Source organism: Chiloscyllium punctatum, chromosome 30 (assembly GCF_047496795.1).
Source record: "Chiloscyllium punctatum isolate Juve2018m chromosome 30, sChiPun1.3, whole genome shotgun sequence".
In the NCBI taxonomy this organism is placed as follows: Eukaryota; Metazoa; Chordata; class Chondrichthyes; order Orectolobiformes; family Hemiscylliidae; genus Chiloscyllium; species Chiloscyllium punctatum.
In genome coordinates this window covers 53,505,237-53,530,362 of record NC_092768.1, presented here as the reverse complement: position 1 = coordinate 53,530,362, position 25,126 = coordinate 53,505,237, and the positions used below count along the sequence as shown (strand labels likewise).

Below are 25,126 nucleotides of genomic sequence, written 5' to 3'. Positions count from 1 at the left end.
CCGTGCCGCCCACTTTGTTTTCCTTTTTCACGTACCCTTGCACCTGGGAGGCAACATACCAAAACATGTGTCTCTCTCGCCCCCACAAAATCTGTGCCCCGAACTATCGAGTCCCCAATAACTATTGCTCTGCTCTTCTCCACCCTTCCCTTCTGAGCAACGGGGACAGGCTCCGTGCCAGAGGCCTGAACCCCATTGCTTACTCCGGGTAAACCATCCCCCCCCACAAGTATCCAAAACTGTATACTTGTTCTTGAGGGGAACGGCCGCAGGGGGTCCCTGCACTGGCTACTTCCAGTCCCCTTCACTGTCACCCATCTGTCTGCAATCTTTGGAGTTACTACTTCCCTAAAGCTCCGATCTATGACCCCCTCTGCCTCCTGAATGATCCTAAGTTCATCCAATTCCAGCTCCAGTTCCCTAACACGGTCTTGGAGGAGCTGGAGATGGGTGCACTTCCTGCAAGTGTAATCAGCAGGGATGACCATGCAACAGGAAGGACAGAAAGAGAGGCAAGAGAGGAGGGGGAGTGGCATTTTTGGTAAGGGATAGTATTACAGCTGTGCTGAGGGAGGATATTCCTGGAAATACATCCAGGGAAGTTATTTGGGTGGAACTGAGAAATAAAAAAGGATGGTCACCTTATTGGGATTGTATTATAAACCCTCTAGTAGTCGACAGGAAATGGAGATACAAATTTGGAAGGAGGTTTCAGTTATCTGTAAGAATAATAGAGAGGTTATGGTAGGAGATTTTAACGTTCCAAACATAGACTGGGACTGCCATAGTGGTAAGGGTTTAATTGGAGAGGAATTTATTAAGTGTGTACAAGAAAATCTTCTGATTCAGTATTTATTTGTACCTACCAGAGAAGGTGCAAAACTTGACCTAATCTTTGGAAATAAGGCAGAGCAGGTGACTGAAGTGTCAGTGGGGAAGCACTTTGAGGCCAGTGACCATAATTCTATTAGTTTTAAAATAGTGATGGAAAAGGATAGACCAGATCTAAAAGTTGAAGTTCTAAATAGGAGGAAGGCTAATTTTGGTATTAGGCAAGAACTTTCAAAAGCTGACTGGGGGCAGATATTTGCAGGTAAATGGACGGCTAGAAAATTGGAAGCCTCCAAAAATGAGATAACGAGAGTCCAGATACAGAATATTCCTGTTCGAGTGAAAGGAAAGGCTTGTAGGTATAGGGGAAGATGGATGAATTGAGAAATTGAGGGTTTGGTTAAGAAAAAGAAGGAAGCATATGACAGGCATAGAAAGGAGAGATCAAGAGAATCCTCAGAAGAGTATAAAAGCAGTAGGAGTATACTTAAGAGAGAAACCAGGAGGGCAAAAAGGGGACATGAGGTAGCTTCAGCAAATAGGGGTAAGGTGAATCCAAAGGGTTTTTATAAATACATTCAGGACAAAAGGGTAACTAGGGAGAGAATAGGGCCCTTAAAGATCAGCAAGGCAGCCACAGCATGGAGCCACAGCAGATGGGGGATTATTTGGATCAATGTTTACTGTGAAGGACACAGTAGATATAGAATGTGGGGAAATAGATAGTGACATCTTGAAAAAAATCTATATTACAGAGGAGGAGGTGCTGGATGTCTTGAAAAGCATAAAAGTAGGTAAATCCCCAGGACCTGGTCAGGTATACCACAGACCACTGCGGGAAGCGAGAGAAGTGATTGCTGGGCCCCTTGCTGAGATACTTGTATCATCGATAGTCACGGGTGAGGTGCCAGAAAACTGGATGTTGGCTAATGCGGTGCCAGTGTTTAAGAAGGAAAAGCCAGGGAACAATAGACCGGTGAGCCTGACATCGGTGATGAGCAAGTTGTTGGAGAGAATCCTGAGGGATAGCTATTTATATGTATTTAGAAAGGCAAGGACTGATTAGGGAAATCAGCTTTGTTTTGTGCGTGGGAAATCATGTCTCATGAACCTGATTGAGTTTTGTGAAGAAGTAACAAAAAGGATTGATGAGGGCAGAACAGTGCAGATGTGGATTTCTGGAAGGCATTCAACACGGTCCATCATGGGAGATCGGTGAGCAAGGTTAGATCTCATCGAATACAGGGAGAACTAGCCATTTGGATACAGAACTGGTTCAAAGGTAGAAGACAGAGAGTTGTTTTTCAGACTGGAGCCCTGTGACTAGTAGAGTGCCACAAGGATCGGAGCTGGGTCCACTACTTTTTGTCATTTATATAAATGACTTGGATGTGACCATAGGAGGTATAGTCAGTAAGTTTGCAGATGACACCAAAATTGGAAGCGTGTGGACAATGAAGAAAGCTACCTCACAGTACAACAGGATCTAGATCAGATGGGCCAATGGGCTGAGAAGTGGCAGATGGAGTTTAATTTAGATAAACGCGAGGTGCTGCATTTTGAAAAAAGAAAATCAGAGCAGGACTTATACACTTAATGGTAAGGTCCTAGGGAGTGTTGCTGAACAAAGAGACCTTGGAGTACCAGTTCATAGTTCCTCGAAAGTAGAGTCGCAGATAGATAGGATAGTGAAGAAGGCGTTTGGTATGCTTTCCTTTATTGGTCAGAGCATTGAGTACAGGAGTTGGGAGGTCATGTTGCAGCTGTACAGGATGCTGGTTGGACCAATTTTGGAATATTGTGTGCAGTTCTGGTCTCTTTCCTATTGGAAGGAAGTCGTGAAACTTGAAAGGGTTCAGAAAAGATTTACAAGGATATTGTCAGGGTTGGAGGATTTGAGCTATAGGGAGAGGCTGAACAGGCTGGGGCTGTTTTCCCTGGAGCGTCGGAGGCTGAGGGGTGACCTTATAGAGGTTCAAAAAATCATGAGGGGCATGGATAGGATAAATAGGTCTTTTCCCTTGAGTGCGCGAGTCCAGAACTAGAGGGCATAGGTTCAGGGTGAGAGGGAAAAGATATAAAAGAGTCCCAAGGGGCAACTTTTTCACCAGAGGATGTGGTGAAGGCTGGTATAATTACAACATTTAAAAGGCATCTGGATGGGTATACGAATTGGAAGGGTTTAGAGGGATATGGGCAAATGGGACTAGATTAGGTTAGGATATCTGGTCAGCATGGATGAGTTTGATCGAAGGGCCTGTTTCCGTGCTGTACATCTCTATGACTCTATGATCAGGCAGGCTTAAAAGTATACATCTATGAGACCAACTGAAGTATATCTCATGTTGAGGCAAGGGGAGAAGTAGCAGGGCAATTCCTTAAGTTCCTCTTTGGCCACAGGAAATATTGCAGAGGATTGAAGGACAGACCATGTGGAGCCATTATTCAAGAAGGGAGCAAGAGATGATCCAAGAAACTATAAGCCATTGAGTTGAACTTCAGTAGTAGGAAAACTGTCAAAAGCAATTCTGAGGGAAGTAATTAATCAATACTTGAACAGGCAGGGAATAATCAATGTCATAATTATGTGAAGGAAGGTTCACTTATGAAGAATTTGATTGAAATATTGCGTACAATTCCCATCTCCCTGCTATGGAAAGAATGTTGTTAAACTATAAAGGGTGCAGAAAAAGAATTACAAGGAAGTTGCCAGGACTTGAATGGCTGGATAGGCTGGGACCTTTTCTCACTGCAGCCTTGGAGGCTGAGGGTTGACTTTATTGAGATTTATACAGTCATGAGGGCCATAGATAAGGTGAATAACCAAGGTAGAGCGGTCCAAAACTAGCGGGCATAGGTTCAATGTGAAAGGGGAAAGATTTAAAAGACACCTGAGCTGTCAGTGGCAGTAGTAGAGGTGGGTACAATGACAATATTTAAGACACTCGGACAGGTGCACATAAAGGAAAGGTTGAGAGGGACACAAACCACATGTAAGCAAATGGAGCCAGTTAAGTTTGTGATACCTGTCAGCAAGGATGTGTTGGACCGATGGGCCCGTTTCTGTGCTGTATGACTCAATGAAGAGATAAGCAGATGTGTGGATGAGGGCAATGCATTTGATATAATCGACTTGGCTTTTGACAAGGTCCCACATGGGAGACTGTTCGCAAAGGAAGAAAAGTCTATGGGATCCAAAGACATTTGGCGAGTTGGACAAAGAATGGGCTGAGTTGACAGGAAGCAGAAGGTGTTTTGTGACTGGAAATCTGTGTCCAGGGAGGCTCTGCAGGGAGCAGGGTTGGGGCCTGAACTGCTGTTCCATACTTAAATGATATAAAGACTTAAAAATAATCGGGGTAATCAGTGAGTTTGTGAATGACAGGAAAACTCTGAGATGATAAATAGCGAGGAGGATAGCCACAGATTGCAGGGTGATGGAGACAGGCAGGTCAGATTGATTCGTGCATGGCACATGGAATTCAATCCAGCCACATAGCAGGACATAGCAGGCATGGGAATTCACCAAAACTCCATTGTTAGCACCTTCTAACGCACAACTACTTCTGTTCAGAAGGACAAGGGCAACAGAAACGAAGGAATCCTGAGTGACAATCTTGGAATTCACTCCTTCATGAAATTTTGAGTCTATCTGTAGTTCGTGGGCTGTAGCTGTTCCAGAATGCAGCTCCCAATCACCTTCTCAATACATACATACTTGAATTCTGTTAATTAACTTCTCATACACTGTTTTTAGAATACTAATTGGCTCATTGTTATTGAACAGAAAATTATCAAAAATGCTCCAGCACTTTGTGGCCGAACTTTGTATTTGCCTGAGAAGGCAGACATTTTATAATGATCCATCAAATGGAAACAAAACACATACCCACAATGCATTGTTACAGCAGCCAAGACATGATACTTCAGATTTGGGAGTAAAGCAAGGTTCCACAACCCACTGGAATTAGCTCAATACCACAGCCCACTAGTTCATCTCAAATTCTTTGATGGGAGAGGATAGGGATATAGATTGTCTCAGGCCTTGAGAGACCACCAAAACTGCTTGGAATATCAAGTTAATGTACCTTAGCCAGCAGCCTCTCATCTAGTTCAAGAAATGTAACACGTCATTTTTAAAAATTCTCTCACAAGATTAGATAACTTACAGTGTGGAAACAGGCCCTTCGGCCCAATAAGTCCACACCGACCCTCTGAAGCACAGCCCACTCACTCACCTACCACTACGGGCAATTTAGCATAGCCAATTCGCCTGGCCTGCACATCTTTTGGACTGTGGGAGGAATCCGGAGCACCCAGAGGAAACCCATGCAGACACGGGGAGAATGTGCAAACTCCACACAGTCAGTCGCCTGAGGTGGGAATTGAACCCAGGTCCTTGGCACTGTGAGGCAGCAGTGCTAACCACTGTGCCTCCGTGCCACCCACTTATCTTCCCAAATTGTTGTGTCACTGACTCAAGAGAAAGTTGCCCTTGAGAAAGTCAGAGTGTGCTGCTGTATTGATTAACTGCAGTCAATTCTGTTTCATTAAGGAGTGAGTTTCATGAATTTGACCCTGAAGGAACTGCAATATATTTCATTTCAGGATCATGGGTGGCTTGGATAGGAACTTGCTGCTGGTGGGTCCCTGTGTATATATTGTTCTTGCCCTATTAAATATCAAAGATCATAGTTTTAAGACCACTGTGCCTCATGTTGACCTTCCCTATCTTTTCAGCTCAATCCTTGAATTGCCGACTTGTCAAGAATTGATCTACCTCAGTCATACATATGCATTAGGGCTCTGCCGCCACAAGGTCTCTGTGGTAAGGAGTTCCAAAGACTCACAAACCTCTGAAAGAAAAAAAATCCTCCTCATCTCAGTTTTAAATTGAATCTCTATTTTGAGTCTATGCCCTGTGGTCCTATACTCTTGTGTGAGGGAAAACAGCCTCTCAGCATTTACCTTGTTGTGACTGGATAGGCCACTCAAAATGATGGACTTATGATAAAAGGGACAATAAATGAGGCATGCTGGGAAACTGAGGCAAGCCGTGGCTAAACGTGACTGCTCAAAAACATTGAAATAAACAAGCTGCAGAATCCAGACAGGCTGCAGCCACAGACAGACAATATACAATTGACTCAGCAGCTGCAGACAGTACAAAATGCACTTGAATTTGAAATCAATGCCATCCACAGGACAATCAGAAACATTGAGTTATTTACCAGACGGAAGGGGAGCCTCACACATATATTTGGAAAGGCTCTAACACCTCTAGGAATGGATGCCCACGGATCACTCTGCCATCAACTTGTCAACTACTGGTTTGGTCTGATCGATCAGGGTGATCAAGCCCTGATTGATTTGTTGGTGGACATCGGAGACCCTCCCAAAAGGGCGCGAAGACTTCTAAATATAAGAATCATTGCAACACCACCCTCAGAGCGGTATCTCAGGACGAACTACCGTGAAGAGAAGACACCCTTGGAACCAACGGGAGAAAAGACCAAATGATCAAGGCCAAGATCCAGTGTGGTGGCAGATGATCATTCAGAAATAAGTTAAAGAACAAGATAGTTGATTAGATTTATAGTGCAAATCGTTGGTTTGTAGTGAATTTTGTTACTTCAATATTAAGTCAGGAAATATTATCGCTTATTACTATTAAGAGTCGATTCGCAGATTTTTTGTTAGATAAAAGAATGAAAGTACACTGTCTGACAGGTGCAACACTGTCAAGTCTCTATGTTTCAGAGTGATTACCTCTGATTCTTTTAAACTCGAGTGAGTAGAGTCCCAAAATGTTTAGCCTTTCCTTATAAGACAATCCGTGTTGAGAGTGTGGTGCTGGAAAGGCACAGCAGGTCAGGCAGCATCTGAGGAACAAGAGAATCGACGTTTCGGGCATAAGCCCTTCATCAGGAATGAGGCTTGTGGGTCAGGGCTGAGAGATAAATGGGAGGGGGGATGGGGGTGGGGGAAGGTAGCTGGGGAAGTGATAGGTCAGAGAGGGGAGTGATGGACAGGTCTGGAGGGTGGTGCCGAGTTGGAGGCTTGGGACTGGGATAGTGTTGGGGGAGGGGAAATGAGGAAGCTGGTGAAATCCACATTGATCCCGTGCGGTTGCAGGGTCCCAAGGCGGAATACGAGGCATTCTTCCTCCAGGCGTCGGGTGGTAACGGTTTGACGATGGAGGAGGCCCAGGACCTGCATGTGCTTGACGGAGTGGGAGGGGGAGTTGAAGTGTTCAGCCACGGGGCGGTGGGGTTGGGGGGTGCGGGTGTCCCAGAGGTGTAATCCGAAATGATCCACAAGAAGGCGTCCTGTCTCGCCAATGTAGAGGAGACCACACCCAGAGCCGACCCACAAGCCTCATTACTGATGAAGGGCCAATGCCCGAAATGTCGATTCTCCTGCTCCTCGTATGCTGCCTGACCTGCTGTGCTTTTCTAGCACTACACTCTTCGACTCTGAGCTCCAGCATCTGCAGTCCTCACTTTCTCCTTATAAGACAATCTGTCTATACAGAGATCATTCCAATAAACATTCCCTGAACTGCCTCCAATTAAATGACATTAAATAAGGGGACAAAAACTGTTCACAGTATTCCAGATGTGGTCTCACCAGCATCTCATACAATTGCAGTCTTACTTTAGTACTCTTCTGCTCCAACCCCTTGAAATAATGGCCAACATTCCACTGTCTTTCTTAATTATCTGTCGTCTGTGTATTTTCTTCTGGTTTTTATGCACAAATACCTTCAAGTTCCTTTGTATTGCAACTTACTGCAGTTATTCCATTTGAATAATATTTTGTTCTTTTGTTCTCCCTTCCATAATAAACAACATTGTGCTTTCCCACATTTTGCCCAATTACTTTCACTCTCAAGATCACTCTAAACTATTTGTATCTCTCTCACAACTTGCCTTACATCTTCTTTTGTGTCACCTGCAAATTCACTTCGTTCATCCAAGTCAATAACCTCTATTGTAACAGTTATGATCCTGGCATTGATCTCTCAGAAACCTCACTAGTTACAGGATGTCAACCTGAAAAATGACCTTCCCCCCACTTCACTGTTTCCTGCCAATGGGCCAGTGGAAAGACGCTGTCTGAGGATAAATTTCTGTTAAGTAGGAATGCAATTCCTTGAAGCCTTCGTCGAAACATAGCAGAGAGGAGGCTGTGGTGACATTGCCTCCTCCTCCTACTGCTTAGAGTCAGGTGATGAAACCTAAAGAAAGCTGTCACTTACTTGGGTTATAGAAATCATACAGAGTTGCTGATGCCGGCTGCACTAAACCCATTGGAACAATTTGTTTGGTGGCAAATACAACACATTCTTTCTCCTCGCGGACCTGAAACAGATCAGAAAAGAAAAAAGTCACAGCAAAGAGACACGTAAGGAATTATGCATGAAGTTGAAATGATCTGAAGGAAATCCTTTTGAAGATGATCCCATCCCAGATGACAACAATGTGGGCATGAACAAAAATCTCAGCATTAATGTGAGAAATAATCGGTAAACAAAACCCAAATGCTGTGTTGGAAATTGTTCTTTTCATTAAGTCGTGATACACAATGCAAAATAATGTTTAGGACCTGCTGTGAGAACATTAGATTATATCACCATGAGAATTTGGAAAATGTACAGCATACTTGGGGAAAAGGAAGGCGTGTCGTTACTGTGACTACGAAGTGGTTTTGGTCTGTTTTGAGAATAACGGTTTGAGCAAGTTGAATGGAGATAATCAAATCAACATCAAATCATCATAGAATCCTTACAATGCAGATAGAGGCCATTTGGCCCATCGGGTCTGCACCAACCTTCTCGGCATCACATGCTATCCCCATAATTCCGCACTTACCACGGCTAATCCAATTAACCTGCACATCTTTCAACTATGAGGAGGATACATGCAGATGCAGGGAAAATGTGCAAATTCCATGCAGACAGTTGCCCAAGGTTGGAATCCAACCCAGGTACCCGGAGCACTGTGCCACCCATTAATGGCTTAAACTGAAGGTTCTCACTCCTCAGACAAAGGGAGAAATTGAGAAAGAGAGACCTTTGTGGTAATCTCAGTCAGTGCAGGAATTGTTGCATTGATCTGTATTGCAAACCATCTCTCTCACCAACTGAGCAACCTGACCTCCTCAATTGATTACAGCCAGGGAAATAGGGGTGATGTGATAATACGACTGAACTAGAAATCCAGAGGCCCACAGAAATGTTCTGACAGCATGGGTTCAAATCCAGAGGAACTGGTGGAATTTAAATGCAATTAATAAATCTGTAATATTGATTGAATGCTGTATAAAGTCACAGGCTTCATTAATGTTGTTTTGGGGAGGTAATCTATTGTTCTAAATAAATGTGGACTAGATGTTAATCCAGGCCCAAAGCAATGGGTATAACTTTCAAGTGCCCTCTGAAATTATCCCAGTATAAAACATTGCTGATCACCAGGAAGGAATGAATAAAAATACTGGGTTTGTTAGTTATGCTGACATACCATGAAAGAACTGAACCAAAAATAGGAGAAAGCCGTTTTCACTGTCAAGATAGATGGTAACCAAAGGATAATGAACTAATATGCCTGCTAAATAACCAGAGAGATTTTGCTGAAATTCATAAATCCTATAATGACGGTAAAATCTTAAGAATGAGATACTTTACCAAAGGAAATACTTATAACCTGATGGGAAAAAGAGCAGTTAAGTAGCAAGCATTGAAATATCAACTCATAGAGGTGGATGTTCAAATATCGCATTGCAACAGAGATATAACTTTGAGCGAATTTTCTGTAGTTTGATATTCAAATCCTAATCCTACAGATTTAATCAGCTAAATATCATTAATATTCGCTTGTTCCAATTTAATTCAGTTAATAAATGGTTAAACATGATATCAACATCAATACTAAGAACAAGAAATACCGTCTCCAAATAAAGTAAGATCCTTCCATCTTTATAATCATAGTGATCGATGTATTTGTCAACTCCATTCTTCAGCTGAAAAACAATCAGAACATTTTTTTCAGTGACTTTCCGTTGTGTAATCAGCAAAACTACATTTGTGTTACATGGACTAAACTCATACAATATTATGCAAGAGTAAAAATCAGAGCCATTAAAATCAAATGTTAATTCGACAAGAAAGTAAACTATGAAATATCAGGACTAAATTTAGAGAAGGCTTTTCCTGACCATCCACTACACATTTGGCTGAGGGTTGGCACACGTTCTAAAGCAGAGCTCACTTTGCATGCTGACCACTAAAGCTACGAGCTTACATTACCTCCTATGAACATTCTCTTTCCTTCCATTTCATAACTGCTTCTTCTTCCTTACCCCTCAATCTCTTGTTCCCAGTCTCCATCCACAATTCTTGACTTCCGTTCCTCTCCCTTCATGTGGTAAAGTTGATTCATCTACTCCTCCTGTGCCCATTCACTTACTGAATTTTCCCATGCTCTTTTTCTCGAACATCTATTATCGCCCATTACTTTCCTCTCTTTAACCCATCTCCCATCCACTAATCATCACCGAATGTGATTTTATCTTCTTTTCTAATGTGAAAGCGGAATCTTTTTTGGTGTTGTTTGACTAGATTGATACTTCTCAAACTTCATTCAGAATAAAATCTACGACTTCTTACGATTCAATCCATTCTACCTGATCAAGTTGCACAAGCTCAGGTTCCAAACCGCTGAGGAGTGAAATATCGACAATTGCCATTCCAGACTGGAAATGAGTCTCGTCGTCACTATCTCGCCTTTAGAAATAAAATCATTAAGATTAATAAATCAATTCATTGCAGTTTGGATGAAAGTTATTTACATAAATGCTAATTTTAAAATAGGACAATTTGGTGGCTAATAATTTTCTCTGAATGCTAACTGCTGCTTATTTTCCTTTTCTGACGTGGAAAAACATGCACATGCAATTGGAAATAAGTACTCCTTAAACAGGTCAGTGAATTACACACAATGTGCAGCATGCTCAAACCACTGCATGCTTATATTTAAGCTGCACGCAATCCAATTTCTGCTTTGCTACTTCCCAAGTGATATCTTGATCCTCAGTTCTTGCCGTCTAAAGTCCCCTTGGTGCTAATTGTTCATCGTGCTCTCTGCTGGGGGCAGAATGTTCTGAGAAATCCTGATGAGGAAAGCAAAACGAGTTTGCATCCAGCATTGAAACACGAAGGGCACTGAGATGTATGCAGCAAGGGATTGGATGATTAATGCGTATGGAAGATCTTGAATGAGCATGGCATTACATAGAAACATAGAACATAGAAGATAGGAGCAGGAGGAGGCCATTCAGCCGTTTAAGCCTGCGCCTCCATTCATCACGGTCATGGCTGATCATTCAACTCAAGTGCCTAACTCTGCCCATGACCTTTGACCCCATTTGCCTCAAGTGCTACATCCAGCCTCCTCTTGAATACATTCAATGCATCAACTACTTCCTGTGGTAATGAATTCCACAGGCTCAGCACTCTTTGAGTGAAGAAATGTCTCCTCATCCTGGGCGGCACGGTGGCACAGTGGTTAGAACTGCTGCCTCACAGCGCCAGAGACCTGGGTTCAAATCCTGCCTCAGTCAACACGTGCTCCCTGTGTCTGTGTGAGTCCCTTCTGGGTGCTCTGGTTTCCTCCCACAGTACAAAAATGCGCAGGTTAGGTGAATTGGCCATCCTAAATTGCCTCTAGTGACAGATGTACGGGAATGGGTCTGGGTGGGTTAATCTGTGGAGGGTCGTTGTGGACTTGTTGGGCCGAAGGGCCTGTTTCCACACTGTAAGTAATCTCATCTAACCTCTGTCCTAACTGGTTCATCCTGAACCCTCAGACTGTGACCCCTGGTGCTGGACACACTCACCATCGGAAGCATCTACCCTGTCTAGTCCTGTTAGAATTTGATAAGTCTCTATGAGATTCCCCTTTATTCATCTGAACTCCAGTAATAACAATCCTAACCCGGTCAATCTCACCTCATACGTCATTCTAACCACCCCCAGAAACAGCCTGGCTATTCTTCACTGCATTCCCTTGAGAGCAAGAGCATTCTTCCTCAGAAAATGAGACCAAAACTGCACACAATATTCTAGGTGGAGCCTCACCAAGGTCCTACAAAACTGCAACAACACATCCCTGCTCCTGTACTCAAAACTCTCGCGATGAAGTCTGCTGCACCTGCATACCTGAAGCCACCTTCCGTAACTGGTGCATAAGGACACCGTGTCCCACAACACACTCCCCTGTCCAAATTTACAACCACTCAGGTAGTAATATCTTTCCTTGTTTTTGCTTGCAAAGTGAATTACCTCACACTTACCTAAATGCCACTGCATCTGCCAATGATTTGCCCACTCACCCGACCAGTCCAGACATGCTGAAGGATCTCTGCATCCTCTTCATAGTTCACCCTCCCACCCAACTTGGTATCATCTGCAACTTTGAGAAGTTACATTTTGGTCCCTCATCCAGATCATTAATATATATTGTGAATAGCTGTGGTCCTAGCAATTATCCCTGTGGAACCCCACTAGTTAATGTCTACTAATTTGAAAAGGGCCCATTAATTCCTTTGCTTTGTTTCCACTCTGCCAACCAGTTTCCTATCTATTGCAATACACTTCCCCAACTCCATGTGCTTTAATCTTGAACAATAATCTCTTACGCAGGACTTTGTCAAATGCTTTCTGAAAGTTCAAATGTACCAAATGTACCATATCAACTAGCTCCTCCATATCAACTCTACTAATTACATCTTCATAGAGTTCCAATAAATTTGTCAAGCATGAAGACTGCTTCATAAATCCATGCTGACTCTGTCTGATCTTGCCACTGCTTTCCAAATGCTCTGCAATAAAGTCTTTAATAATGGATTCGAGAATTTTCTCAATTTCCAATAATTGCTGTACTAACCCATAATTCCCTGGTTCCTCTCAACCACCCCTTTTTGAATATTGGAATGGCATTAACGACTTTCCAATCTGTACCAGAGTCCACAGAATCCTGTAAGATGAGAAATAATGCATCCGCTATTTCTACAGCCACTTCCTTAAGTACTCCAGGAGGTAGAATATCAGGCCTTGAGTATCTATCTGCCTTCAATCCCATCAATTTTTCCAGCATCATTTCTCTACCAATACAGATCTCCCTCAGTTCTTTCTTCACACTAAATCTTACTTCTCCAACATTTCTGTCCTATTTTGTGAAGACAGAGCCAAAGTGTATATTCAGTTGCTCAGTATTTTTTTTTGTCCCCTATTATATGTTCCCCTGTTTCTGCAGGATACCACTATTTGTCTTCAACAATCTCTTTCTCTTCATGTACTGAGAGAAACTCTTAGTGTCAGTCTTTATTTTCCCTGTAAAATGTACTTCTGTACCGTGTTTTCCACTTCTTAATCAACCCTTTGGTCCTTCTTTGCTGAATTCTAACCTCAGATCTTTTTTTTTCCTTGGCAAATATGTATGCTTCTTTCTTGGATCAGATACTATCTCTAATTTCCTTTGTCAGCCACGTATCGGCCCTCTTACTCATTTTACTTTTGTGCCGGACATGAATAAACAGTTGTTGTGATTCCCCCATGTGCTTCATGAATGTTTGCCACTGTCTATCCACTGGCATCCATTGAAGTAAGTCTTTCCAGTCTATCAAGGTCATTTTCATGCCTCATATCTTCAAAGTTTTCCTAATTGAGATTCAGTTGGCCTGTTTGATGTGTCCCATAGTCTTTGGAGTGTTATTCAATTCTATTAATCACATATGCTCTCCCTCTTGTCCTGTAATACATTCCTTGAAAGGTTCAATGACCTTTTGCTTTTAAATCTTATTTCATTATCCATCTTGATTAAAAAAATTCTATCATGTTATGGTCACTCATCCCCAAGCCGTCTTGCACAGTGAGATTGGCAATGATTCCCTTCTCATTACAGAGTACCCAGTCTAAGATGGCTTGCTCTCTAATTGGTTCTTTCACATATTGGTCAAGAAAGCCATCCTATATATATCTTCCAGGACTTCCTCCTCTATGGCATTATGGCTAATTCTATTTACTCAATCTATGTTTAGATTAAAATCACCCATTATCACCAATACTCCCTTATCACATGCATCTCTAATTTCCTATTCAATGCCCTTGCCAACATCGCCACTGCAGTTTGGGGTTTTTTTTGCCTCTTGGTATTTTTCAGTTCTACCATAGAGACTCCATATTCTCAGAGCTAACATCCTTCCTCACTATTGTGTTAATTTCCTCTTTAAGCAGCAATGCCACTCTACCACCTCTTTCCTTATGCCTGTTTGTCCTAAATACTGAAGACCCTTGGGGCATTCAGACTCCATTCGTGCTCACTCTGCAGCCATGTCTCCATCATGCCAATTATATCATACCTGATTACATCTGTCTCCGTGCTCTGTTCATCCATTTTGCTGTAAATTCTCCACTCATTAAGGTACAAAGCCTTTAGGCTTGTTTATTTTAAACAATGTTTGCCTCGCTCCCAATACTTTTCTCAATAGCCCGATTTGAATTTTGTCCTTGGTTTCTCTGTCTATTCTTTCCTCTTTCCTTTTTCTCCCATTGTTTTTTTGTCTTGCCCCTCCTTCTCCCACTCTGGCATATTAGTTTAGACTCTCCCACTTGAGCAAACACTCCCCCTAATTGCCAGTCCTGCCGAGGTGTAATTTACACAGGTCGCTCCTCCCCCAGAACTGGTCCCAATATCCCAGGAATCTGAAATCCTCCTCCTGATACCATCTCTTCAGCCATACATTCATCCAATCAGTCCTGTCATTCCTACTCTGACTAGCACGTGGCACTAGTACGAATGCTGAGATCACTACCTTTGTGGTCCAATTTCTTAACTTCCTTCCTAGTCTTAACTTCCTTCCTAGTCCCCTGCTTTCTTTTTGTCAGACCTCATCCCTTTCTTTACCGATGTCATTTGTACCAATGTGTACCACTGACTGTTCAAACATCCTTGCCCAGAATGCCCTCTACCCACTCCGAGAGACCCTTAACACTAGTACCAGGAAGGCAACATGCCATCCTGGTGTCAAATGGAAGATACATTCTGGTCAAGCTAAATTGGGTAGATGTACACTCTTAGTGAAAGAAACATGTGTTTTAACGTGAGCCAATGGAGGAAGCCATTGAGTGCAAGTATGACATGTTGAGAAATAGCAACCATTCTGGAATACGGCAAAAAGGATGAGAATAAAAATTAACAGCTTTAATATCGGGCTAAAATTTATGCTGAATACAAGACAGAATTTTTCATTGACTTCATTAGTCAATCATCTCTATCTAAAAATGTTAACTATATTAATTAATACTCACCAGTAACAGACTTTATAGTAAATGGTTTGACGATTTTCTGTATCTGGAACTTCCCTTTTCCTTCTTGAACGAACATCGTGCCAACCTATGGTGCCAAACTGTGAGTCAAGCGGTTGAGAGTCATCGTCTGTACATTCCTCATCAAAGTTAGTGTAATCGTCTGGTCCTGTGCAATAAAAGAAAAGGAACAAACAGACCACTCATGTTTGCCCATAATTTTGCTCATGTTTATGAACAGAATATGCAATTTCATCGGTTTCACTGATGAGTTTATTTCCTCCCAACCTGTTCAATGTGAAAGGCATAATACATTTTAGCACACAGGAGACCAGCTGATTTGTTTGATCTGTGCCACAGCCTCTGGAGCGTTATTCAATTCTCTTAGTTACACATGCTCTCCCGCTTGTCCTGTAATACATTCCTTGAAGCATTCAATGTCATTTTGCTTTTACAACTTATCACCATATTCTTTTAAATCTCAGTCTTCTCTGAATCTTGTTCCATGCAATGCACATCACACTCAACTGTGAATCTTAATCCTGACATGGGCATTGATGAGGAGATCTGGGGTCGTAACTGTCTCATGGTTTATGAGGAAATTCTCTATAAAGGGCCATGCGGAGCTACACGGTTAAGTTTGTTTGACATGCTATTTTCTATTCTTCAAAAATATGCTGAATTTCAAAATGATCCTCAGCCTAATTTAATACAAATCCCATACCCCACCATCAGTAAAACTAGTATATCTATATTTTAATTTGAGTTTAATTTTACACACTTTATTTCTTTTATAAAAAGAAAACTATATTTGAGTCAAGATGACATTTCATTCCCTGATCAGTTATACTTACTCTTAAACTCCACTTTTCCTTCGATAGTAACAGAGAGGTGAACCTTTTTGCAAGCACCGAGAGGCTCCTCCAGTTTATGGTACAGCTTTCGGAACTGTTAAGTATCACAAGTACGTTCCTGTTAAACATTAATTCCTACTGAAGCAGCATTAAGCCAAACTTGTGCACGCATAGGACAGAATGAAATGAAATTATTGAGACTCAAAAAAGCAGGGAACTCTTTTAAAAAGGAGTCGCTCTTAGACCAAAGTTCCATCTAAGTGTGAGCCCATAAGTTCCTCAATCTTAGCAAACCATTCAAACTGTCATGCAATTAACGAAAGCTCACCGACAAAAAAAAAACAATATTAACATTTCCTCTCAGCTTTTGACCGTGATAGGAATCCATGTTCAATATCTGCTGGTATTATATATCAGTACAAGTGGGGTATCTGTTCCAATCTGGATAATAAATCATTCTAGCCATGCAACAAGCAACTTACTGTCATTTTATTTTCAGATTACTGTTTATATGTACATACATATGTAATATATATTTATATACACACACACAACACATTTATGCATGAACCACTAACCTCAAGGATATTTTAAAATAAACTTTTCATACCTGAATGCGAAAGAAATCATTGAGGTTATCACATTTGTTTTAGGAATAATATCAACATTCAAAGTACTCACAGTCAGTGTTCCATTCCCTTGACCAGACAACTCAATGCGCATCTTGGTTCCAAGTGGAAACTATAACAGGAATTATATTTCATTATCAGATTCTTCATTGCATCACCAATGTTCCTTCGTTAGATTGAAATGTAAAATAATGAGATGACCATGAACAGATTGACCAACAATGCAAACTTGTGTGTTGCGGGAACTGATAATCACAACCATTGAAGATCAGTGTTCATTAAAAAGCTCTTCTTATGCAATTCAGTACATTTTGAGAAGCAGTGATAAATATATTTCCTGAGGTTCAAATAATAAATGCCAAATTAATTCAAAAGAACAGTGTTATGATTGAAAAAAAACATTGAAAATCTCTTCTCATCATGATACCTCTCAGATCGCTATTAGTCAAAAGAAAAAGTTCAAAACAATTCTTTATTTCCTGATGAAAAGCAAGTGTACAGACTTCATTTTCACATCTCATCCAAGAGAAAGAGGAATTCCTGCAAGAGTGCATTGTCAGACAATAAGACTCTCAAAATAAGAGTCATTTGGCCCACTGCATTTCCTCCATCTTTCAGCGAGACCATGGCTGATCTGATTATATTTATGATAACAAAACACTTTCGCCAAACTCTCCTTTTAGCTAATACACTCCAATCCAGGTGACATCCCTGTTTGTTTCCATGTCATACCTTGTCATTTGAAATATTTCTGGATCACCTACGAATTTAACCGCGATACATTTGCTTTTTTCTTCCTCAACAAGCTCAACAGCTGCGATCCCTTAGTGTTCGCTCATTTCTTACTGACACAGCAACCCTGCCTCCTCTGCCCATTTGCCTGTCCTTTCTACAGCAAAGGGGTCATTGGGTATTTAGTTCTCAACTCTTAATCCCTTCCAATCTCGTCTCTGTGGTACCCTCAACTTTGTATCTGTCGATTTCAGTCTGCACTCCAAGGTCATTCACCTTGTTTCATACACTCCCTGCAATTAAATACAATACCCTCAGTCCTGCATTGACAGCCACCCTTCTCGTCTGCTATACCTGAAGTGAAATTCCTGGCCCTTTCCATACTCTCTGTCCTATTACTTGTTCTAGAAACTCTGTCGAGCCCTTCTAACATTTCCCAGAATTTTCCGTGCAACTGAACCCACGCACTCCACACTTTTTAATTTAATGCTCTATGTTATCGACCAGGCCAAACCCCCTCAAAACATTTCCAGAAGGTAGCCCAGACCTTAACTTTTCTTGTTGCTTTAAGCAGGTGTACAGTGGCTATTCCAGGAGCGATGCAGCTGGCCCAACCACTCAGTTTTAAACAAAAGAGGATCTACTTACACATAAACAAAAGTAAACCAAATCTGGAATAACATAACTATTTGAAAACCCCAACTGACACTTTTGCAAATTTATGATGCTGTTCCAAACACTTGCAACAATCCCCATAAACACCCCTTGGCAAAAACAGTAAAATCCAACACAGGTTCCTACAGGGGAGAGAGAGACAGAGACAGAGACAGAGAGAGAGAATTAGCATGGAACTGCTTCTTTGACCAGCATCCTCAAAAATTGACTGCTTGCTAAAAACCAAACCAATCCAAATCTTAAACTGGGAGAACTGGCCACTCCCCTCTCATTGTACAAGTGCTTGAAAAAAACAAAATACTGCAAAGCTTCTTCAAGTCAATTAACCCAAACATAACGAACCCTCTGCCTTTATGACCCATCTGAAAAAGAACAGAACATAACCTTGTTAAAGGCACAGCACTGTCACACCTAATTATGCAGTTTGCCAGGATTCTTGCCCCAATATGATTCAGGTGGATCCCATATGATCGGAACAGCCCCCTCCCTCCCTCCCCAGAACTGGTGCTGGGGAATCTCATGAATTCCAACTCAATTCTGCCACAACAATCTTTGATCTTCATAGTGTTATGGACCAGACCAGGTGCCCTCAATACATTTCACGAAAGTAGTGCAGACTCTAACTTTGCGAATTGTTTAAAGCAGGTGTAACGCAAATATTCCAGGAGGGATACAGTTAATCAAACCACTTAGTTATAAACCAAACAGAATTTATTTACAAGATTACCAACAGAAACACAAACAAAAGAGAACAGAATACCAAATAACTTAACTTGTCCGAAAACCCAACAGATTATCCCAACTTAATGATGCTGTTCACAATACTTGCAACAATCCCCATAAACACCCCTTGTCACAAAAGGTAAAATCAAACACAGGGTCTTACAGGAGAGAGGTCAGACAGAGAGTACCAGCATAGAGGGATTCTTTGAGTCCAGCAGCTTCAAAACTGCCTGCTTTCAGTGAATTACTGGACTGCCAAAACCAAATTAAACCAGAGCAAAGCTGAGCTGGGAGAACTGGCTACGCCTCTTTCGTTGTATATGTGCTTCATTTTCAACTTGAAAGCCTTTTGCCTGAGGCAGTACCTGTTAGCTGTATTCAAATTGGCCCTAAAACCCTTCAAGCTTAGACTTTTCAAAGTCTGTGTCCTTTACAACCTCGCTGAAAAAAAGAGGCCAGGGCAACATAACCTTGTTTAAGGAGCAGCAGCATCACAATAGAATCCTTACAGTGTGGAAACAGGCCATTCAGCCCAACAAGTCCACACCAACTCTCCAAAGAGCAGCCCACCCAGCTTCACCTCCCCCCTACCATCCTACCTTTGTAACCCTACATTTCACATGTCTAATACACCTAACTTACATATTCCAAGACAGGTAAAAAAAAGACTGAAGATTGTGGAAACCAGAGTCTAGATTAGAGTGGTGCTGGAAAAGCACTGCAGTTCAGGCAGCATCCGAGGAGCAGTAAAATCAACGTTTTGGGCAAAAGCCCTTCATCAGGAATACAGGCCGAGAGCCTGAAGGATGGAGAGATAAATGAGAGAAGGGTGGGGGTGGGGAGAAAGTAGCCAGTACAATAGGTGAGTGGGGGAGGGGATGAAGGTGATAGTAAAGGGGAGGGGGGAGTGGATAGGTGGAAAAGAAGATAGACAGGTACCTGCCTATCTTCTTTTCCACCTATCCAGTCCACCCTTCCCCCCCCCCCACCCAACCGACCTAAAATGTTGATTTTACTGCTCCTCAGATGCTGTGCTTTTCCAGCACCACTCTATATTCCAAGACACCACAGGAACTTAGCATGGCCAATCAATCTTACTTGCACATCTTTGGACTGTGGGAGGAAACTGGAGCATCAGAAGGAAGCCCGCGCAGACACAGGGGGAACGTGCAAACTCCACACAGGTGGTTGCCTGAGAGTGGAATTGAACTCGGGTCTCTAGCCCTGTCAGCCAGCAGTACTAACCAGTGGGCTACCACACTGCCCTTGTTCATATTATGCCAGCTTGCTCAGATAAGAATCCAGAGATTATTACCTTGCTAGTTCTGCTTTCTAATTCAGCATCTAACTGCTCATTATTCCTTTGCAGAACCTCTTTCTACTATATCGATGGTACCTATATGGAACATGACAACTGGATCTTTCCCCTTCCCACTCAACGTTGCTTCGTAGCTGAGATCAAATAACCTGAACCTGGGTACAAAACAGGCAACACGACCATTGAGATTCTTTATCCCGGTCGCAAAGAACAGAGCTAATTTCCATAACTATGCTATCCCCGATTATTACTATATTTCACTTTTCACCCCCACTTCAGTGGCTCCCTGGACCACAGTGCTATGGTCAGTTTGCTCATCCTCCCTACTGCTTCCAGTCTCACAGTGGGGCGGCATGGTGGCTAGGTGGTTAGCACTGCTGCTTCACAGTGCCAGAGTCCCAAGTTCAATTCCAGCCTCAGGTCTGTCTGTGTGGAGTTTGCACATTCTCCCCATGCCTGCTCTGGTTTCCTCTCACAGACCAAAGATGTGCAGGTCAATTGAATTGGCTGTGCCAAAATACACTACAGTGTTAGGAGCATTAGTCAGAGGAAAATGGGTCTGAGTGGGTTACTCTTTGGAGGGTCAGTGTGGACTAGTTGTACTGAAGGGCCTGTTTCCACACTGTAGGTAATCTAATTATTCACACAGGCAGTGAGAAATTCAAACCTGTCAGATAAGCTCAAGGGCTGAGGTTCCTTTAGCACTGCCTCCTGAATCCCTCTAACTGTCTTGGTCTTAGTCACAGTCTAGTGTCCGAATTTGAGGCAGTTAATCCTAGCTTCCTAAAACACATCTTCCCCTCCATAAATTTTTGATTGGTTGAAACTCAGGCTTTAGATCATCAATGCTGAGCTAGAGTTCCTTGAGCAGCTAATATTTGCTACAAATCTGGTCACAGTGTACCACAATGGGGTCCACCAGCTCCCCATCATGTAGTTACAAATCATCACCTGGTAAGTCCATTTTAATTTCTCAGTTCTTAATTTGATTCAGGAAAATGTTCTGGTCTTTTAATTTGTACTCTCTAACTATTTTTCCAATTTACTTTCAACTTGAAAGTGACATGCAATATATTGTCAAATTAATCACGATCACCAACCAATGAACTTATGATTCACCTGTGATGTCCCTCTTTTGTGTTGGGTCCCTGATTCTGAGTTGAACTTACCCTGTTTCAAAAAAGAACTTACTTACGAGCAATCAGGCATCAAAAAGGCAAGCAAGTATCTTCTCCTCCCCTCTGTATTGATCTCGTACCTTGCCACCAAATTACCCGAACTTTATACTCACTCCAGCTATGTTTCACTCTCATGTGATCTCTCCTTCCTGATTCTGTGAAGTTTCCTGATCCATGCTAAAATGTTACCTTCAAATCCTTAAGTTCTTACCTTATTACTGAACTTTTTATGATTATCTTTTTGATTGCTTTTTGTAAGTCCAAATACCATACATCTACTGGTTTCCCTCTATCAATTCTCATTCAGACTTCCTCGGAAAATACTAATACATTAGTCAGGCCTGATTTCCCTTTCATCAGGCTATTCTGATTCTGTTTGATTATATTGTGATTTTGCAAGTGCCCTGCAATTACTTCCTTCATGGAGAGGAAGTAAGTATCATAGCTACCACTAGAGAAGTAGTATTAAACAAACTAGTGGGCGAAAGGCAGATCAAACCCTTGACCCTGATGGTTCACACACTAGGATTCTCAATAAAATAGTTATAGAGTAGGTGTATGCATTGATTGTAATTTTCCGAAAATGTTTAGATTGCAGAGAAGTACCAGAGGCCTGGAAAACTGAGAATGTGACATCCCTATTTCAAAAAGGAAAGAGGCAACAAGAGGTTAACCATAAACTGAGTCTTTGCTGAAGTGTTCAACAGATTGGCTAGCATCTGCAAGATGCAATTCTTCCTCACCCCTGACTTAACCGCCAATCATTTTGAAAATATGACCTCTGGCCACAAGTGAGAACAATCTCTCCACGCATACACTATCAACCTCCTTAAGAATCTTCAATGTTTAAAAACGATAGGGTTTATTTCAATCTTCTAAATTCCAGTGAATAAAATCCCAGACTGCTCAATCTTCCTGACTCAACAGCTCCCTTTCCCATGCCTGAAATCAAACCAGGTTGATCATCGAACACAGATCATAGAACAGTACAGTATAGGACAGGCCCTTCAGCCCTTGATGTTGTGCTTACCTTTTATCCTACTCTAAGATCAAACTAACCAACATACCCTTCATTTTACTATCATCCGTCCACCTCTCCAGAGTAGCTTAAATCTCCCTGATGTATCTGACTCTGCTACCACTGCTGGCAGTGCATTCTGAGCACCTACCTCTGACATCTCCCCTAAACCTTCCTCCAATTACCTTAAAATTGCTCCCCCTCGTGATAGCCATTTCTGCCATGGGAAAAAAAGCTCTCTGACTATCCACTCTAACTATGCCGCTCATCCTCTTCAAAGTTAAAAATCACACAACACCAGGTTAGAGTCCAACAGGTTTATTTGGAAGCACTAGCTTTCAGAGCGGTGCTCCACAACCACCTGATGAAGGAGCATCACTCTGAAAGCTAGAGCTTCCAAATTAACCTGTTGGACTCTAACCTGGTGTTGTGTGATTTTTTTTAACCCCAGTCCAACACTGGCACCTCCAAATCACATCTCATCATCTTGTACACTCATCTCAAGTCATCAGTCATCTTTCTTCGCTCCCATTAGAAAAACCTTAGCTCTGCAACCTTTCTTCATAAGGCATACCCTCCAGTTCAGGCAGCATCCTGGTAAATCTATTCTGAACCCTCTCTAAAGCTTCTGCATCCTTCATATAATGAGGTGACCCAGAACCAAATGCAATGCTCCATGTGTGGTCTAACCAGGGCTTTATAGATCCGCAGGATACCTCGCGGTTCTTAAAGTCAACCTACCTGCTAATGAAAGCTTACACACCGTACACCTTCTTAACAACCCCATCAACTCGGATAGCAATTTTGAGGGATCTATGGAGATGGATGCCAAAATCCCTCTGTTCCTCCACAGTGACAAGAATCCTGACTTTAACCCTGTAATCTAAATTCAAATTTGAGTTTCCCAAAATCAATCACTCTTCACTTTTCCAGGTTGAACTCTATCTGCCATTTCTCAGCCCGGTTCCTGTCAATATCCCATTGCAACCTTCAACAGCCCTCCACACTATCCACAACTCCTCCAAACTTTGTGTCATCAGCAAACTTGGTAACCTACCCATCCACTTATTCATCCTAGTCATTTATAAACATCACAAAGAGCAGAGATCCCAGAACCATTCCATGATGGACACCACTGGTCACTGAGCTCCAGGCTGAATACATTCCATCCACTACCACCCTCTGTCTTCAATGGGCCAGCCAATTCTATATATAGACCACCAAATTTCCCTGTTTCCCATGCCTCCTTAATTTCTGAACCCGTCTACCATGTCTTGCTAAAATCAATGTACATCCTTCCACCTTCATTAATTAGATTAAATTACTTACAGCGTGGAAACAGGCCCTTTGGCCCAACAAGTCCACACCGACCCACCCCCATTCCCCTAACATATTGGGCAATTTAGCATAGCTAATTCACGTAACCTGCGCATTTTTGGACTGTGGGAGGAAACCAGAGCACCCGGAGGAAACAGGGTAAATGTGTCACACAGACACAGGGTGAATGTGCAAACTCCACACAGTCAGTCGCCGGAAGCAGGAATTGAACCTGGGTCTCTGGCGCTGTGAGGCAGCAGTGCTAACTACTGTGCCACCGTGCTGCCTATGATGTTTCTTCACATTAATGTGTTTCTTCACATCCTCAAAGAATTAAATAAGTCCTGTGAGGCATGATCTGCCCCTCACAAAGCCTTGCTGGCTATTTCTAATCAAGCTATGTTTTTCCAAATAATCATAAATTATCTCTCAGAATCCTCTCCAATAATTTGCCCACATCCAACGTTAAACTGATTGGTCTGTAATTCCCAGGATTATCCCTATTCTCTTTCTTGAACAAGGGAATAACATTTGCCACCCTCCAATCATCTGGCCCTAACCCAGTGGACAATGAGGAGGCAAAGATCATCACCTCGCATAGGATGTATGGTCTCGTATATCAGTGTCTTTATTTAGATTAGGAGACCAAAACTGTTGTCATTATACCATTTTGATTTTGACGAAAGCCTTGCTTAGCTTTCGCAAGATCTCGCCATTTTTGTACTCAGTTTTCTTGGTAATAATTGGCAGAAGTCCATTTGCCAACCAAATTATTCTCTGAAGTTGAATACTCACTATTTGTGATTCTTGCGTGATGATTCCTTGATCACTCTGCTCCAGCATTGAGCAGCATTTTCAGGTTGAAAAGATCGTAACCTCATTTATTTGTGATTCTTGCATTGTGACTCCTTGATCAATGCTCTTCTCCAGCATTGAGTAGCATTTTCAGGTTTAAAACATTGTAACCTTATCTATTCTTCCTGTCAAAATGTATACCCTCACATTTTCCCATATTATATATCTACTCTGTCATTTTTTGCTTGTTTACGTAAACTGTCTCTGTCACTTTGTAAACTCTTCCTGTCATCTTCACTCCTTGCGTTCATGCTATTTTTTATGGCATCTACAAATTTGACAAAATTCCACTTTTCTCTAATTCATATATAAAGTATAAATGATTGGGACCACAGCACAGATCGCCGTGGCGTGTTCTAAGTTATGTAGTGATATCAATAGTTATAAGTTGCAGTCCTGTTGCCCCTTTGAACCTGGGACCCTGGTGCTGTGAGACAGCAGTGCTAACCACTGAGCTACCATGCCGTGCCCATGCAGTAAAAAGGAGTGGGGGTAGCTGAATACCTTGGCTGAACTCCAGTTGGTTGTGTCCTGACACCTGTGATTACTGTTTGCTTCAATGGATAAAGGTAAAGTTGTGTTCTTTGTCATGAGAAAAATTTCCTCCTTACCCTCATCTTCTATGCTGGAA

The 25,126-nt window shown here is 42.1% G+C and overlaps 1 protein-coding gene across 1 annotated transcript in view; it reads right to left on the bottom strand.

Annotated features, from left to right (window-relative positions):
- LOC140455522 (complement C4-A-like) overlaps positions 1 to 25,126 on the bottom strand; it is a 271,191-nt gene that overhangs the window by 31,965 nt on the left and 214,100 nt on the right. The window contains exons 31-36 of the mRNA XM_072550468.1: positions 16,732 to 16,791; positions 16,051 to 16,144; positions 15,200 to 15,365; positions 10,516 to 10,615; positions 9,778 to 9,852; positions 8,093 to 8,195 (exon numbers count right to left, since the gene is read on the bottom strand). Coding sequence (XP_072406569.1) covers positions 8,093 to 8,195; positions 9,778 to 9,852; positions 10,516 to 10,615; positions 15,200 to 15,365; positions 16,051 to 16,144; positions 16,732 to 16,791 — 598 coding nt within the window. The remainder of the gene's footprint in view (positions 1 to 8,092; positions 8,196 to 9,777; positions 9,853 to 10,515; positions 10,616 to 15,199; positions 15,366 to 16,050; positions 16,145 to 16,731; positions 16,792 to 25,126) is intronic.